The sequence below is a fragment of the Contarinia nasturtii genome, unplaced genomic scaffold, assembly GCF_009176525.2.
Source record: "Contarinia nasturtii isolate CC-2019 unplaced genomic scaffold, AAFC_CNas_1.1 Cnas_scaffold_864, whole genome shotgun sequence".
In the NCBI taxonomy this organism is placed as follows: Eukaryota; Metazoa; Arthropoda; class Insecta; order Diptera; family Cecidomyiidae; genus Contarinia; species Contarinia nasturtii.
Genome location: NW_022198211.1, coordinates 1,512,290 through 1,529,859, shown reverse-complemented (window position 1 = coordinate 1,529,859; position 17,570 = coordinate 1,512,290). Strand labels below are relative to the sequence as shown.

Sequence of the window (17,570 nt, the reverse complement as noted above, 5' to 3'; positions counted from 1 at the left end):
AAATAAAGAAAAAGAAAAATACACATTTAGTTCTAATTTTGACTTTAGAGCCCGGATCTTGAGAAATCTGTAGAACAGCCGAATGTAAGCGTGTGTCGAATATTGAAATTCGGAGACAGATAATTTAGTATAGAAATAAATGAATGTGCTCAGTTTCCAAATTGCCGAATTTGATTTTCAAATGACTTACCGACAAAAGATGTTAAATGTTCATCTCTCCGGCGCTCTAGCACAACCAGCCAACAAATCACTTCATTCACAACAATATTGCATGTATTGTTGGCTAAATGTGTAAACGAATTTGTAAGAAGGCATTCAATTGCATAAATACACACAACTAAATTCAAACAATAATAAATATTTACTAAATTAGTTTATGATTAGTGATTAAGATTTAAACCGATAAGCAAACAACAACAACAACAAATCTTTATTATTGAAATCCATTGAAGGAAGAATAAAAACAAATTTATTATTCGTAAATAAAGGAAAATTTATTGCATAAATATTAACACGGTGTGTTTTGATTTGAAATTTTGCATTTTAGCTTGTACTTCGCGATTAGATGAACCGGATGCAATGGATTTTTGAAAAAAAAAAATGGAAAATTTTATTCAAATTAAGGGCAATTTCACTCCCACTCTCTCTTTGCTCTCCGTTGGATGCCAAAAATATCGATACCATTGGATTGATAATTGATGATGATGTTTGGCGATCAACACATTAGCTATTTATTTATAAAACAAAGTGAAAATCGTTTTCGACGATTAAAATGCAAAACGGTTTGTTTCTTTTCTCTCTTTCTCTCTCTCTCTCTCTTCGATCAACAAACAACTAATTAAAACTGAATGTTGATTTTTATCTCACGGACGGTGAGATAAAAGCGTGACGAAACCGCATCGTGTTTTAATTTCGATTCATATTTTAATTTTGATGCTTTTCTATCGGCTCATTATATCGATTGCTTTTATTTCAACAACGGACTAATCGGAATCGATTAGAAGAATTGAACAAAAACGGCCATGTGCTGTGTGACAAAAATCTCACAATCGAGATTGATTAGAAGAATATTCGAGTGATCGCTGATGATTAAGAGATAAAATTGACTTTATTAATTTTCCATAAAAACAAGTTAAAGATTACACGGAAAGGCGCTTAATATTCCGTTTCAAAATTAAAATGTGTGAGAGTTTAAAAAAAATAGTATGCGCATCGCTATCGAACTGATTTAATATCGGTCATTGGTTTGAATAAAAGCGCCGACAATTGAGTCATTTTTCGGCGATAAAGTCAATCACAGCCAATCTAAATTCGACGGTGCCATAGTTTCGGTTAAATTTGTGCAAATGTGATTGACCTTAATTATTCGCTTGACATGCAAATCTAAGTACAGAGTACATACACGCTCAAAAAATCACGCGCAAAACAAATGAGATGTCAGCAGAAAAAACCATTCATTCGAACGATTCGGCATCAATCATTTTCCTTTCTTTTTCAGCTTTGCCCAATTTTTGTCTCAGAGTCCGGTTGAGATAATGTGAACCTTCTTACAATAGTAGCTATTAAGAAGAATATTCGGTTGAAAAAAAAAACAATACGATACCGCATGTGTTCTTAGAAAATTAATATTCAAAGCGAAAACGAGTAGTTTTATGTAAACAACAATTTCGCATATTTAAAGTTGATTTGAAAGAAATCGTCCGGCGAAAAGAAAGTCAACCAACTCTTGTATGTAAAAAAAAATCGATGATGTCATGGTTAAAAGAGAGACACCATTCCGATAGCCAAAAATTAATTTGAACATTCGCTGTCTTGCACCTGAAACATACCCGAATGTGACTGATAAATGCTTGCAAGCACACAAAACCAATACCGTGGAACGCTGTGATCGATGGATACATAGTGGTAACACACACACATACACACGACCGTTTGATAATAATATGGGCAAAGTGTGATCGTTGTGTTCGTATGCATGCTGGCACATAAAATACTCGCCGTCATATCACAAGCCATTTACATTTTAACCATAATATGATGAAGACCCACATGCAAACCGCGATCAGCACCGCAACGAATTCACAATTTATTAGTCACATTTTTCTTCTTGGAATTGAAGTCGCACATTTGATGAACTATTTCGTTCACGTTCAGCCGTATGGTGAAAAAAAAAAACAAACGGTAAGATAGCAGATAAACGCAATAACATAAAAAAGTGTTGCTTTTAAAACCGAAAATAAACAATAAAGAAGCAGACGATAGATGAATAGTAAATTAGATATTTGTGGAGCTTTCTTTTCTGCTGAATATTATTCCCACCTCCATATGGGAGGAGATCGATATTTATGACCGGTTGGTTCACCACTTTGTCGTCGTGTGTCTATTTTGAATGATGTCGTCTTTGCGAAACCAATTAGCATTGCCAAAACATCTTGCGATCGATAAAATGCTTGCCAAAAACCCCTCTTCCCCATTAATAATGCTTAAGATTTGAACAACGGCCTATGGATTCTTAGAATTTGTTTCACAAGAATTTTGATTAACTTGACATTTATTTCGATCGTATTCAATTCCATTTTTGGTTTTAAAAAACAGGCTTTTTTCTATTGTTATACTCGTCTACAGACGAATTTCAATGAACCATAAAATGAGCATATGTAATTGTGATAAATCTCTTTTGGTTTTTTAGTACACGAAAATTGGCACTTCTTGTTAATCTTTGAATATAAAAACAAAACTGGAATTTCGAGTTTTTCACTTGGATTCAATTGCAAATTTATGCATTTTAAACTTGCTAAGGAAGTCATCTTACGACATCTCTATGGCAAAGTGAAGACATTTTTAATATACATTTATCATGTGCAGTAGCGAATTGCCTCTTGAAATTAATAGTTTCTATCGCCGTATCGAATATGAATTGACTATATCTTATCAATTCATATGATGGCCCCTTCCAGCAGCTGGAGTCTATTCAAAATTATAGTGGACAGATATCTAAAAGAAGGTCACTGAAGTAGGGAGTCAATTTTTAGCCTTGGACTTTGCTTTATAGTGTTTTAGAAAATTTAAATCATACTGCACCTTGTGAATCAAACTAAATGAAGGAGTTGTAAAGCGATATTTGTCTGATATAAAACAGGAGTAAGAAAGAAATGAACCATTTTTATTTTGCATATCATTTTATTTATTGCATAACAACATAAATGAGAATTCAAATAAACCCGTCATTCTTACAAGAATGAATGCTATTGAACATTTTAAAAATTGTAATTTCCTTGCTTAAGAAAAGGTAAGTTACAGCTATGGCAATGCATCTATTGAACTAAAAAGAAAAACACAAAATTGATCAACGTAAATTAAAATCTAATATTTGCACCGCTAATCAAGCCTCATACAAAAATGAAAATTGTTTCTTTTGTGAAATGTATAAAATGTGAGAAAAAGGTATGCCTCTGCCTTGGATTAAGAACAAGATCACAATATAACAATGGTGATTTTCAATTAATTAATATCACCAAACAAAACTAAAACCTTAACAACGAAAAAAAATAACGCTACATTACAATAAAAAAAACGGAATTTCCCCAACTCATAATTACAACCAATAAACTCACACACCATTTTCAATACAATAAGTAAAATACATTCAATTACAGAGAGTTTATTTACAGTACACCATTTGTTTCTGTTTACACACAGAAAGAAAAAATGTGGTATTTTTAATTCAATTTTGGTAGATTTAATATGAAATCAACCAACAACAAATTAAATTTACCATTTTTGACATCTCTTAGGCATATTTTTCAAAAGAGACGAATAAGTCTCACCAAATTCATGGACTAGCGTCATCTGTGATTCCGAAAAGTTGGTAAATGTAATGAAGCAGTTTGTAAAACTTATTCAACAAATAGTCACTTTTGAAAAATATGCCTCAGAGATGTCAAAAATTAAATCTACCAAAATTGAATTAAAAATACCACATTTTTTCTTTCTCTGCAGTAAGTAATATCTATGAAATAGAAAAAAGTTATATCGCTCCTGATACAACATTTGGTCAAAATGGGTAATTTTTTTTGCTTTTTTCTTGTTTATTAGTTGAACCAAATTGGATAATTTGTTCTACAATCGATCAGGTAATTCAGTGATAATTCTCTAACAAATTAATTCATTTGTTTCGATTGAGATGACCGATGCTCTTTCTCATTCGTTGTGTAATTTTTTTAAAAATTTGTCAATCCAAATGGTTAAAATAAATCAAATAATAATGATGAGAGAAAAAAAAATTGCAGTGACATTCACAGTTCAATACTTTAGTTGTTTCACTTCACACAGATAAAATTATACGAATAGCACGTTTCCGTCATTAAAAAAAATTCAAAATTAAACTAAACCCAATTGAAAATAATGAGATAATAAAACTAAAACTAATTATCTTTTTACAAATAAAAAAAAGACAAATCATTTAAAAGGTAACTCGGCATCTCAATTAGTATGTAAATTGTACTGTATTCAAGAGATAATTCAAGCTTTGTTTGTATTTTGTCAAAATTCCGAAATTATCCTCGTTTTAAGTGTTTTCATTCCACGGCGATGATTTTGAACATCAAAACGTAACCGTTTTATTGAGCTCACAGTTACTTGACATGTTTTGTTAAATCGTCAGTTTGATAGAGTGTTGTCAGTAGTTCATTGAATAGCACGAGCACCAGTCGTTTATTCAGTGTTTTATGTTGCCACATGGAAAAACTATTCAATAATCCATAACGAGTTGTCTCTGATCCCACTACATGTTTTAAATCATCTGAACATTTTCCCACAACACCGGTCGGACAACACCGATTAATCGATATGAAATGACATGAAAAGAATGAAACAAAGCAAAGAAAAATCAAACCATGATTGATTAAATTTTGATGATTGGTCGATTGGTGTTTTATTAACAGATTTTTATGTTACCTGCTAATAGAGTGAAAAGAGCCACTTTCGCAGCCATTCGTGTCCTCAATTTGGTGTTTTCATCACGTGAAACACTCTGATTTGATCGCTTCCCATCCGGCCAAATTGTGTTTCTGCACATCATAAAAATACATTTGAAAAGACAATTTACATGGAGACATGGTGCAAAAATGTCGCTTACAATATAATTCCGAGCAAATTTTCGATTTTCTCCAATTCAATAGTGGTCTTAGCCGCCTGAGTGATCCGTTTGTTGGCCGCTTGACTAACCCATGGAGCACCTGCCAATTAAATCAATTTCATTAAAATGCAAATATTCAAATAGTGAAATTTCGCGAAATGAAATAACATTCTAGGAAATTGAGCCAAAGAGAGAGAAAAACACACGAACCCAAAAGTCGATTGATCAATCCACGACGAAGCCATTGTGATCGTGCTTGTAAATCAAACACTTCATCCAATAAATTTAGAGCCGATGTTAACGCCGGGTATGCTGCGTATTCGGACGAGTGCTAAAATTCCAAGAAGTTGTTCACGTCAATGTTTTCTAAATATATGCGAAACGAATAAAATAGAATTGTGAACACAAAACAAACCTCCAGATGTATTGGTGTGACATCCAAGAAAGCAGTTTCTTTGGCCGGTCCCTTGCCCAAAAGTATTCGTGCCATGCCTATAAGAACAAAACCATTGAATTTCAGATCACACATCTATGATATATAGTATATTTTTAGTTTTCAGCAAATTGATTTCATTTTACGAACCTCCAACTAATGTGTCAGGCATATTTTTTATCGTACGCATTCCTGATTTAAATGGATTCACAATCGTTTCAATCTGTAAAAATAAATCATCAAATGAAATGATTGATTTAATTAATACCGTCGAGAACATTAAACATAATTTATACAACAAGTTTTTTTTCGATCGAATATGATCGTGATTTTACACCGGTTTTTTGCAATTTTTTTTCGAATGCCTATTTTTGTCAATAAACACAAACATTTCTAGTTCCTCTCATTCGATTTTGCATTCAAGCCATCGTGCGCAATAAAAAACATGTGTTTTGTATTATTTCATGTTTTTTTCACATTTGTATCTTTTCTATTTCATTTCTCTTTTCTGTTTACTTCTTTTCGAGTTTTGCTTCTTGAGAGTGAAAAAGTTATGACTTTTTTGATTATTAGTCACGATGCAGACAAGCACCGTCACACACACACACACACACATATTATAATGTCAAATGACATAAAGATCTAGCGTCAAGTGTGTGTGATAACTGTTTGTCATCGATCCGTCAATAAATTTGCATTTTAATTAATAGGCCTAGAGTTTTTGTTTGCTTTACGAATGGCGTCAATCGTAAAATATGTAACCATGAGATGTGAGGTAGTAACTGACCCGAGTCAATAAAATATTGAGATGGAACAAAAATTGCCAATAACACGGCTAAATTGAAAATAATTCTTTAATAAAAGTTTATAAAAAATTCCCTTAAATTAAAAGAATGTTTTAAGCTAATTTGTACAGTTTTTTTTTCTTCTTCAAAGAATTACCGTTCTAATGACAGCTCCGCCGTGGATTTTTTTATCATTTATGTCTGGTTCGAGAAAGTCACGTAGGATCGAATGAAGTTCATCATTATCGTCAGCCCGCATACTTATCATTTTTAGAAATTCGTTCAGTAATGTCATACGATGTTCCAACACTGCACGCTGTGTATTTTGAAACGTTTTCTTTGCTGGAAAGGGAATTTGCGCTATCGATGGAAACTGAAATTTTATTTCAATTTTTTTTTATTTAATAAGCCAATATTTTCGGATAAAAAAAATGCAAATATCATTGAATGCAAAACAAGAAAATCTTACCCGTTTTACTAGCACTTTCTTCAAGTCCAAAAATCTAGAGTATCTGCGATAGACATGCCAGCTCTTCTGTTGATTATCTTCGATGACGGTGACTTGAATAGCATAAACGGCAAATTGACCTTCACAATTGATCGCTGTATTGATGATTTTCGCTGATAATCGATGCTGCGGACAAATTAACGTCACTTTTTCATTGTCACTTTTTTGGGGAATGTTGCTATGCTTGGGAGATCCTTCATTGTCACTTTTCGGTTTTTTCCATTCGTTGACTGGAGAAGATCCAGCTTCTTTAGGTAATGGTTCAATTCGGATATCGTCAATATTCTGAACAATTCCGGTGCAATCGCTGTGCGATCGATAATGTTTGCTAACACCAGCACCAATAACATCAAGTAAATGGGTGTCAGGAGTTTTGACTGATTCCGTCCTATCGGATTTTTCCATTGCTTCATTTGCTTTAACTACTTGATGTTTCGGTGAAATTTTATGTCCCGTATTCAGTGTTAAGAAATCGCTGCCATTTCCGTCTAACGCAATAAAATCAATTTCGTCGTCGAACGTCAAATTGCTCTCCGAATTACTGTCGCTGCCTGTTTCACACTGATTCAGCAATTGTGTGGCTGTATTTGAATCAATTTCACCGTCTACATTATAGTTACTGTAAAACTCTAGTTCCAACAGCAATTTCCGGTATTGTGAACTTCGATAAAAATTCGCTAGAAAAATATCCTCATTTTTTATCTTTTCGTAAACATATTTACAAATCGATTCGAACCACATTGGATCCGGATTAATTGACACATCGTTCAACCGAATGTTCAGGGTTTCAATCAGACCAGAGTCAATATTCAACGCATTCGATGATGTTTGTTCCAAATACTAGAAGAGAAATTGACATTTTTTTCTCAATAGAAATCATATTGCATTGAAATCGAACAAAATGTACCTCTGTGTAAATATTGGTAGCTTTGCTGCGAAGCAATTTGATCACATCGTCACGGGCTCCTTTCAATTTATTCGACTGTAATTCAACCGTATATCTGGTTACTGTGGCTTTCCAATCTGCAAGTAGATGGACACAAGTGTAAAAAATATGATAAATGACGTAAAGAACTTTTCTTATACCTTTTGCCGATAAATAAAATATCACATAACGTTGATGATTTGACACACTCAAATAATCCAAATAATAAGAAAGTGTTAGTTCTTTGTTCAAGAGCTCGTCCAGTTGAATAATTGGTAAATTGGCCGTGGAACTACAATCACGTTCTGTTTCACGTTTATTATTTTGCATGTAACTCAATCGCAAATCAATCATTTTCTGTGCATATTTTAAGCTGCTCATCTCAGCAGATGCATTTGGATCTTTGTATTTCTGTGCGTGTGGAAAGAAAACACAAAAGAAAACATTGAACAAAAAGCGAATAATAAAATTAACAGCAAATACAGTACCGCATCCATTTCTTTTGTAATTAATTGTCGAACGGCCCGCAATTCGGCCGCATCATCACATTGGCGTAATAATTTTAGAAAAATTTCACTGGTCGGTGGTTCTTTTGTCAACTAAATTGGAATGGGATGTAAAAACGACAAATATTAAATAAATCCAATTAAATCCTCTTCAAAGTGAAAGCACTCACCGATTTGGCAACTTGTAAATTGATAAAATCCGGTTCTGATAACAAATCGATGACTGGTTTGCACACAACATTGGCTAGCAAAGTGCTTAGGAACCTGTAAAAATGGTAAAAAATGATCAAACCCCTGCAAAATTGAATTTTAATTTCGAAAATAATTACATTCGTAATGGAATGCATGCAAAATCATCTTCCGGTATCGTAAAATAAAGCACCGTTTCCATACAATGTGTCAAGTAATCTGAAAATTGAAATTAACGTCATGGATTTTTTATCAAAAATTCTAACGCAAACTTTACCTTCAAGCACTTGATCGTCTAAACACTCCTCCCTGTATAGTTCGCATTGATTAAAAAATGCTGTAATAAGTTTGGCTTCGCTGGCATCGCCGACCGGCGATTTATCGGTGGACTTTTTTCGACTGTGATCCACTGATTCGTAAAATTTCGAATTGCCAAATGTCCGTTGAACGGATTGATTATTAAAATTGAGATCGGTTTCGCTTTTGTTGCGTCGATGTTGATTCATTTTTCGATTGGCATTTTTTGATTGGCGTTGTGGCGATGAATTCGACGTATGCATTTGAAATGAACTTTGGCTACTACCCGACGATGATTTCGTCTCGTCCAATTGTAAATTCAATGTTGCGTTGGCCTTTCGATACAGTCGTGCATGCATTGCAACGATATCTACTAATTTTGTGGTCATCAATGGCACCCATTGTGTGTTTTTCACTCGAGTGCACACATTCTGAACGCTTTCTTCAATGCAGTTACGTGTTCGAAACTCACTGAATTCTTTGTTATCCGACAACGAAAAAAACCACGAATCGATAAAGTCCCGCAAAATATAGTTGATGATTGTGTGTAACAATTGATCGATTTGCTTGTGACCGCTCAGCATTGTACGGAATTTCTTCTTTGGCGATCCATGTTGATCTAATACCGCTGAATCGTTATGTAATTTATAGATGGGAGTTGTTTCGATCACTGGCACTGCACCACATTCTTCGCCCATGTGAACATCACCTGTGAATGGTACGGTCAAACCCCTGCAAAATTGAATTTTAATTTCGAAAATAATTACCCGTTGTCTCAACCGAACGTCGCTTATCCGTGTGAATTTTTATGGTATCAAAAAGTTTCCACTTGTGATGTTCGTCTGCCGAACTGCCACTGTGATGACTTGAAATCTCCTTGTCCACATAATTGGCTGGAACAGATATTTTCTCTGCAGAAGATTTATAATCAATTGATAATGGATGGGATATTGTTTGTGAAACGATGCCGCCATCTTTAACACTTTTTGAACTTTTTTTGAATAGAAGTTCAATGCCGGAATCGATCAGGCTCTTTTTCCGCGAATCAGAATGCAATGGCAAATTTTTGTGCTTTTTTGACTCAGTTTGGATGCGTACATCGGGCGATAGCAAAATTATTGGTTTTTTATCATGATCTGCAAATGGTAACAACAAAAAATTTACATTTAACATTTTCACACACACACACACACTCCACTCCGATTTGTCGTTAATTATATATTAAAAATTAAGAAATTACTAGAAATAATATAGAAAAAAAATTACCAAATAAGAACAAAAGGTGTGTTGTTTCACGCCATGCAAAATTAGAAGTGTTTTGTGAGAGGCAGCATCAAAATAAAATAATAAAACTTTTATTTACAACGGAAGTTGCGAAAAAGATTAGAATTAAAAAAAAAAATACAGAAAAAAACGCAAAACTTTGTGTACTTTTGACTTTTGATAAAGTCCACGTGCCACGGTGCAACGAACAAAATAAAAAGCAAAATAAACTTGAATGGATTTGGATATATGAAATGCTAAGCAAATAATAAAAAAAGATTAAAAATCAAGAATTTTTGAATGTGATCATGCAAAAAAGCAGCAAACAGTTATCTATGAATAATAAGTATATAATGTGTGTTTGTGTATTTGTAGTAAATGATTTAGTGTATATAAACGTGTGTATTTGTTCAATTATTGTTATGTATTTTTGTGATGCGACACAAGTGCAAAGTAAATCGCTGCAATTTTCATTGAGCGCTACATTTTTAAGATGTAATTGGTTGTATTACCTAGATTTAGTCCAAGGGCTTTGATCGCTTGCAACGGGTCATCTTGATCGAATGCTAGATGTTGTGTTTTTCGGCGATCTAGAATGTTTTTCTCGCCCTTATGATGTAAATACACAATAGTTACGATCCTACGAATGTCAGAGAAAATTTCGGCCAAATATTAAAATGCGTCATAAAGTTTCCAGATCGTAAAATACAGTGTATGTTATTTGCGATTCAAATGAAATTTGATATTCGATGAAAAAAAAGCAGATAATATTTGTTGATTCGTTTGTGCAAACAATTAAAATATGTTTATGTTTGCTCAAACAAATATCAAATTCCAAACAACCAAACGATTAAATCTTACCCAAGTACAAAGCATAAAATGGAGATAAATAGCACAAATAGCCAATAAAATCCGAAAATGTTGAGTAGAATGCACAGACAAACGCCAAACCAGCTCCAATATTTATACTCCATTATCACTTTTGACTGTGTTTGATGTATTGGATGAAATAAGCAATAACTTTATCAACTGCTGTGCAATGAAAATGTTGTATTGTTGCGGTTTTTGTCGGTCTTTGTTGTTAATCCTTCTTCGCTTGGAGTACATTGAATTAATGCCATGTGCAAAAAAATTATCGCTCAATAAGCAAATACAGTCGATATGTATATAACTTGAACCGAATAAAAATTTGGTGGACTGGAATTTACGATTATTTTCGACAATTTTCTATTTGATATTTGCACTTTCGACGACCATTCGTCACCACATATATTCCAATTGAATGTTGCATAAAAATTAACAACACCATTACACACAAGTTGACCACAGCGTGCATGAGCATATAATTCGATTCATAATTAGCACCAATTCCATGCTGTAGCAGCTGTTTTGCCTATTTTGTATCATGCGATTTGCTCTTTTTTTATCTAGTTTGCTTTTGCGTGCTCGTGTCACTGTGTTTTGTACGTAGTTTTTTATCCTCCGTTTCGTTCACAATTCTATCTCAATTTCAACACAATTCATGCAATAATTCAATTGTTTTTGTATACAATTCTGATGAATCGGTTGAATGACCATCGAAACGCACTGACAATGCTTTTGTGTAATTATTCAATTTGAATCGACTCATTGATTTTGTGTGTGCGATAAGTCTTTTTTCGTTCACAGATTGTGACTTTTCACTTAAACACCTCAAACATATTTAATTAAGTTCGTGAAGTGAGCTATTTCTTCGTTTATTTCACTTAGAATCACAAACACAAGTGGTTTTTATTGAAGAGCTTGAATTTGGCTATCGTTTTTTCCTCTGGCACAAGTTATGTGGTGTTATCAAAATCAAAATAAATGCGAAAATCAACATGAATTAACGCTACACACTACAAAATAAATACTTGTTTTCTTCTCCCCAGTCAGAGGAAAAAACCACATACAAAACAATTCACTTTGACATTTGTTTGCATGTGACAGCTGTGCCAGAAACTTTTTTGTTTCTGATGATTTCATACAGATGGCGTACAAATTCAGTAAGCAGACTTTTTGAATTGACAACATTCGGTCTAAAGTAACCGTAATAATTTGAACACTATTGAAAAATATGACAAATACGTACATACGCTTCATTTATTGTAATACTGAGAATGTTTTCGAAAGCAAGCCTATTGTTTGGAATCTTTTCCTTTACACATCTGATTATTCAGTAGTTAGTCGAAACGATTATCAATTTTCCTTCGATTTGTTTTTATAAATAATGCTTTCGTATTCAGATGCAGGTCCATTATGAAAAAAGGTAAATAATATTGATTAAAAATCGTTCAACCAAATTAACAAATAAATGCGCAATCAACACCGAATTATCAACAACAACTATGATTAAATTATTGATATGTAAACACGAACATTTTCCGTTTTCCTGCAGCTTCTTGCGTGGACAAATAAACAAATAATGAATAAACAAGAACTACATCATCATCGATTGTATTTACTATTTATGTTTGCGTTTGAAAAATTGATAATTTTTGATGGTTTGGTTACATAAAGTGTGTAGGTTTCACACAGAGTATGATTGGAGTGCAAGTATATAGCATTTTTTTATTTTTCCTGATCAATTTTCAAACTTTAATATTTACATCAGTTTTAAATGTTTAATAGATTCAAATGAATTCATACAGAATATTCGATAGTGTTGAGTGTGAATAATGTGGTTTTTCTGGTGAACATATTCTTCAGGTAATGTATATGAATGTGCTGCATTGGCGCCAATTATTATTTAAAATTACAGTTTGGAATATTTCTATTGATTTTATCCACATTTTGAACAAAGTAACTAAACTGTTTTATAGATGTGAGTATTTATACGCTTCAATCCAAATCTTAGTGTGACTTTCAGTTCTGACTGGATATGTGAATACCAATAAAAATTCAACTCTTTTCCAAATGGTTGACGTTGTGACAAAAATCTAGTCGCTCCAACGAACCTCTTCTCCACATTTCAAAATACTTTTTGTTTGTATTATGACAAGAAACTATGACGCAGTGAATGGGTAAGACTACTTCTCATTTCTGAGAAGAGAGAAGAAAGACAAAAACAAAACAGTCAACGAGTAAACTAAAAAGTTTGACGTTGATTTGGCTATTACGGGACATTATCTATGTCAAAAGTATACAAAATCCAAATATCAACGTTGACAATGACATTTCAATTCTCTTATCATCCATAAAATCCAAGAAATAGTTAGTTGTATTCATTTCAACATTGTAAGCAATACCCTTCAGGTATTTTGCGAGTGGTTTTTGTTCAAACAATTGACATCGTAAATTGGTTTCGCCCGCAAAAACTCCTTAAAATTTTATGATTTCTTCCTTGAGTTGCCTCGAAATTCAGCAAACAGAAACTCATATGAAGAAAAAACTAACGCTGTGTATTTACTGAATAGGTCAAGGTTTTAAAAAGTTTTTTTTTTTAAATAAATCAATATTAATGCCAGCTTAAACAGTTGAAGTATCATCAGCTAAAAAAAGCTCAATAAAATTGTTTCGATTTCAATATGTTTCGAATGTTGCAAATTCATTTATTATTCAGCAAAAAGTACAAAATGAAAAGAAAAATGAAAAACAAAGAGAGAAGATTGAGAGAGAGAGAAATAGATGTGATTTGATTAGAAGCACTTTCGGTGAACAATTGATGGTCCACTTTCGTCATACTCTTGTTTTGAGATCCACATCGTTTGGAACGTTGACAACGAGGCCAAAATCGAACCACCAATCCATACAGAGTATTTACGTTCAGGTGGAGCGATAATCTTGATTTTAATCGTTGATGGGGCCAATGTTGTAATTTCCTTCTGCATACGATCAGCAATACCTATGAAGAAGCAACGCATATTGAAAAAAAATGAAAAATACGAGTGAACCAATCCAATCTCACCTGGGAACATCGTTGAACCACCAGAAAGGACAGTGTTTGCATATAAATCCTTACGAATGTCAACATCACACTTCATGATTGAGCTGTAGACAGTCTCATGGATGCCATTCGATTCCATTCCGAGGAATGCTGGTTGGAAAAGTGCTTCGGGTCCTCTGAATCTTTCATTTCCAATGGTGATTACTTGACCATCTGGAAGTTCGTAGCTCTTGTCGGATGATGATGAAGCCGATGCAAGAGCAACTTCTTGTTCATAATCCAACGCGACGTAGCACAATTTCTCCTTAACATCACGGACAATTTCACGTTCGGCTGTTGTTGTGAACGAATAACCACGTTCAGTTAAAATTTTCATTAGAAATTCGGTAAGATCCCGACCAGCCAAATCCAAACGGAGGATAGCGTGTGGCAATGCATAACCTATGTGTGAAAAGAAAAATGGTGATGAGAACCAGTTCAAATGTATGTGTAAAGCAGTTGATTGAATGACAAGAAAAATGAATTAATTACCTTCATAGATTGGCACAGTGTGAGTTACACCGTCACCGGAGTCGAGAACGATGCCAGTCGTACGACCGGAAGCATACAGTGACAAAACAGCTTGAATTGCCACATAAACGGCCGGTGACTGAAATGTTTCAAACATAATTTGTGTCATTTTCTCTCGATTTGCTTTTGGATTCAATGGGGCTTCGGTCAAGAGAACTGGATGCTCTTCTGGGGCGACACGCAATTCATTGTAGAAGGTGTGATGCCAGATCTTTTCCATATCGTCCCAGTTGGTGATGATACCGTGCTCAATTGGGTATTTCAGTGTTAAAATACCACGTTTGCTTTGCGCTTCATCGCCGACATAACAATCCTTTTGTCCCATACCGACCATCACACCTTGATGACGTGGACGACCGACAATTGACGGAAATACGGCACGCGGTGCGTCATCACCAGCGAAACCAGCTTTGCACATGCCCGATCCATTGTCGAGCACAAGGGCTCCTGCATCATCATCACACATTTTTATAAATTATGAAAATCTGCAATAAAGTCATAAACAAACAAATTAAATGCGAGAACACCTAAAAGCAACACTGTTTCCGATTGCACTTCTTCTTCGATACAAATGAGTGTGTGTGAATTTACAACAAAGTTTTCTCGATTTTCCGTTCTTTATTGCGTTTCGATACAGTTTAAATGTTTTCCTTAACTCAGCAACTTTGCTCAGCTCACTTCGCACTGAATCAGCCGAACAAAAAAAAAACTAGAAACACAGCAGCTACAGAATAAAAACTTTGCCCGTAAAACGTAAATACGAACTCAAATCGTTCTAGTGGTTATTCGTTCATTAGTCTCTGGTTGTCGCTGCAGTTTCCGTTTTTAGATTTGTGTTTGTTTGTTTTTTTGTTCTCTAAGTTGCTGCTGTGTGAAATTACTTTCGGAAAAGTTTTGCCATTTGTCAGAAGACAATGGTGGCGGCGTTAGAATATGAGTAGTGCATTGGGAATTGAAAAGTGTGCAAATGAAAAAAGCTCCTTGGTAAATAAGTGTTTTTGCACTTAAATCAAATTCATTGGCCCAAGTACTTCTTATTACAAGCAGTTGCATTACAACGATTTCCTCGAAAGGGAAAGATAGAGAGAGAGACGGAGAATTGCCATATTCACTTGATTTTATTCAAATTTAATTATGAGAAATAGAAGCCATATATACCAATTTCTCAATGAACTATTCCAAATTTATAAATCACTTTTGGGAAAGTTCATGTAAATATTTGCATTTGGATTGAATTTGCAATCGGACAATTTTACATCTGTTCAGACTACCAATAAATAAATGAACGAACAAATTTTCTTTATGTAACAAAATAGTGCATGTATCACGCAAAAGCGTGTGTCTTGGCTCTTCGGAAACCAAAGAAAAACTTTTTGAAAATTGAGTTCTTCCTTGACAAGAACTTTGCATCTTTTTAGTTGAACACAACTTTTGTGGAAAATAAACTAGATTCTCCATACTTTGAAAAGACAAATAAAACATTTGAGATTAAAGCGTTAGCTACAAATTTAAATCCTCCGTCGAAGTCGAACTTCATGACTTCAAAGTAAGAAAACAAATCACTGCACCACGGAACTATGAAGCCACACTTTTGAAAAAAAAAATAAACTTAGTTTGCAAATGCTCGAAGCATACAATAAAAATCGCAAATGGCACAATGATAGCACTTTTTGTATCGAAAATGGATTGAATTTGTGAAAAATGTACCGAAACTCCTCGCGAAATGAGAACAAATTGAATTTAAATTCGTTGCTAACCAGCAAATACACTGCACAAACTGTGAACGAGTTGACGTTTGACCGTATAAATGAAATCGATAATCTATTTCGCTGTCAATTTATAGTTGAGCGATCACACTCTCAATGTAATCACATTCAATTTAAATGCAATGTCGTTTGGTCTATTTGTAGCATCATCTTGTGATAAATCACTGTGCGAAAGCTCATGGGACGATGCATTTCAACGCACACAATCCATAGAAGGATCGAATTGTAAGCGGATACGTAACAAATGAGCGGAAAATAACGGGTCTCGTCCACTTTTTTTTGTATTGTTAAAAGCGCGACTGAGCATCGCATCCTCACGCTCGACGCGTTTCATACATATTTTATTGCGATTTTGCTTTCGAATCGATATTTATTGGCATGTTGTTATCTGTCCGATTGGTAGTACAATGCCAACGGCCAATAATAGAAACGCATTTCGAAAAGAAAACCACAAGTGACATTTATTTCGAATTCAGTCTATTCAATGCAAATTTCACTTGTAAAACACGAATGTGTTGACAGAATGTGCTGGTATTTATTACATTGCCTCTCTCCCACACATCGTTTTTTTTCTTTTACTCTCGTAATCCGGGTGCCTATTTATAGCGATGCCACACACATACATTGTTCAATATACAATTTGATTGGACAGTTTTCTTCGAAAACGTTGAAGTCACACGTATTCTTGATTGTGTCAAGCCCGATCAAATGGCATTTGAAGGTAGCGCCACGGCTTTCTTCATATACCTATGCCACTATTATTCGTTGACATTTTCAATTCTCTGCTTTTTCACTCTGTTTTCTTTATTTTTATTGTTTGCTCAAACAGAATCAACAAGTGAACAGGTTGCTGTTCTGCGAACGGATAGGCTTGCATTTTCCTCACTTTTTCAATCACTGTTGTCAACCATTATTTGTTTGTATTTCATGTGTTTTTCGTTCTATTCAAATTCGACATAGTTGAAAAAGCAGTCGTGAGGCGTTGTCAAACGGAAAAAAAAGAAACATTATCAATTCAATAGAAAAACTTTAAGTGAAAATCTTATCGATATGATGAAAATGGTGGAAATTCAATTCAATTCACCGACAAGACATTTCACTTTTATATCGTGTGAAACGTTCATTGTTGTGAGTGACAACATTCTTATGCGGAACGCGTATCTATCGACAACTACTCTACATGCTCATTATTCTTTGGGTATTGTGCGCTTTTTTTATATGTTAAATTCCCTTTTTTTCGTTAAAAATACAGTTGCAGCTAAATGAAAAACGAATCAAATGGTAATA

At 34.0% G+C, this 17,570-nt stretch overlaps 2 protein-coding genes across 4 annotated transcripts; both read right to left on the bottom strand.

Moving 5' to 3' along the window:
* Nucleotides 1–4,461: 4,461 nt before the first annotated feature.
* LOC116342477 (sorting nexin-13) lies at nt 4,462–11,952 on the bottom strand. 2 transcript variants are annotated; one of them, XM_031770110.1, is made up of 17 exons: nt 10,905–11,952; nt 10,556–10,683; nt 9,548–9,916; nt 8,761–9,489; nt 8,624–8,702; nt 8,465–8,558; nt 8,277–8,387; nt 7,950–8,199; nt 7,771–7,886; nt 6,825–7,703; nt 6,513–6,728; nt 5,721–5,793; nt 5,553–5,629; nt 5,348–5,468; nt 5,138–5,237; nt 4,957–5,069; nt 4,462–4,801 (listed from the first exon to the last, which is right to left on the bottom strand). In XM_031770110.1, exons 1-17 carry the CDS (start codon nt 11,015–11,017, stop codon nt 4,635–4,637), a joined length of 3,735 nt encoding a protein of 1,244 aa, XP_031625970.1. In that variant the 5' UTR covers nt 11,018–11,952; the 3' UTR covers nt 4,462–4,634. The 2 variants fall into 2 exon arrangements, with proteins under 2 accessions (XP_031625970.1, XP_031625971.1); XM_031770111.1 differs by having other exon boundaries at nt 9,548–9,691.
* A 1,639-nt stretch (nt 11,953–13,591) lies between these two features.
* On the bottom strand, nt 13,592–16,354 carry LOC116342370 (actin, indirect flight muscle-like). Of its 2 annotated transcripts, none has more exons than XM_031769949.1 (4): nt 16,275–16,354; nt 14,479–15,002; nt 13,969–14,388; nt 13,592–13,905 (listed from the first exon to the last, which is right to left on the bottom strand). In XM_031769949.1, the coding sequence occupies exons 2-4, from the start codon at nt 14,981–14,983 to the stop codon at nt 13,700–13,702; spliced, it is 1,131 nt and encodes a 376-aa protein (XP_031625809.1). In that variant the 5' UTR covers nt 14,984–15,002; nt 16,275–16,354; the 3' UTR covers nt 13,592–13,699. The 2 variants fall into 2 exon arrangements, with proteins under 2 accessions (XP_031625809.1, XP_031625808.1); XM_031769948.1 differs by having other exon boundaries at nt 16,225–16,334.
* Between the last annotated feature and the right edge of the window lie 1,216 nt (nt 16,355–17,570).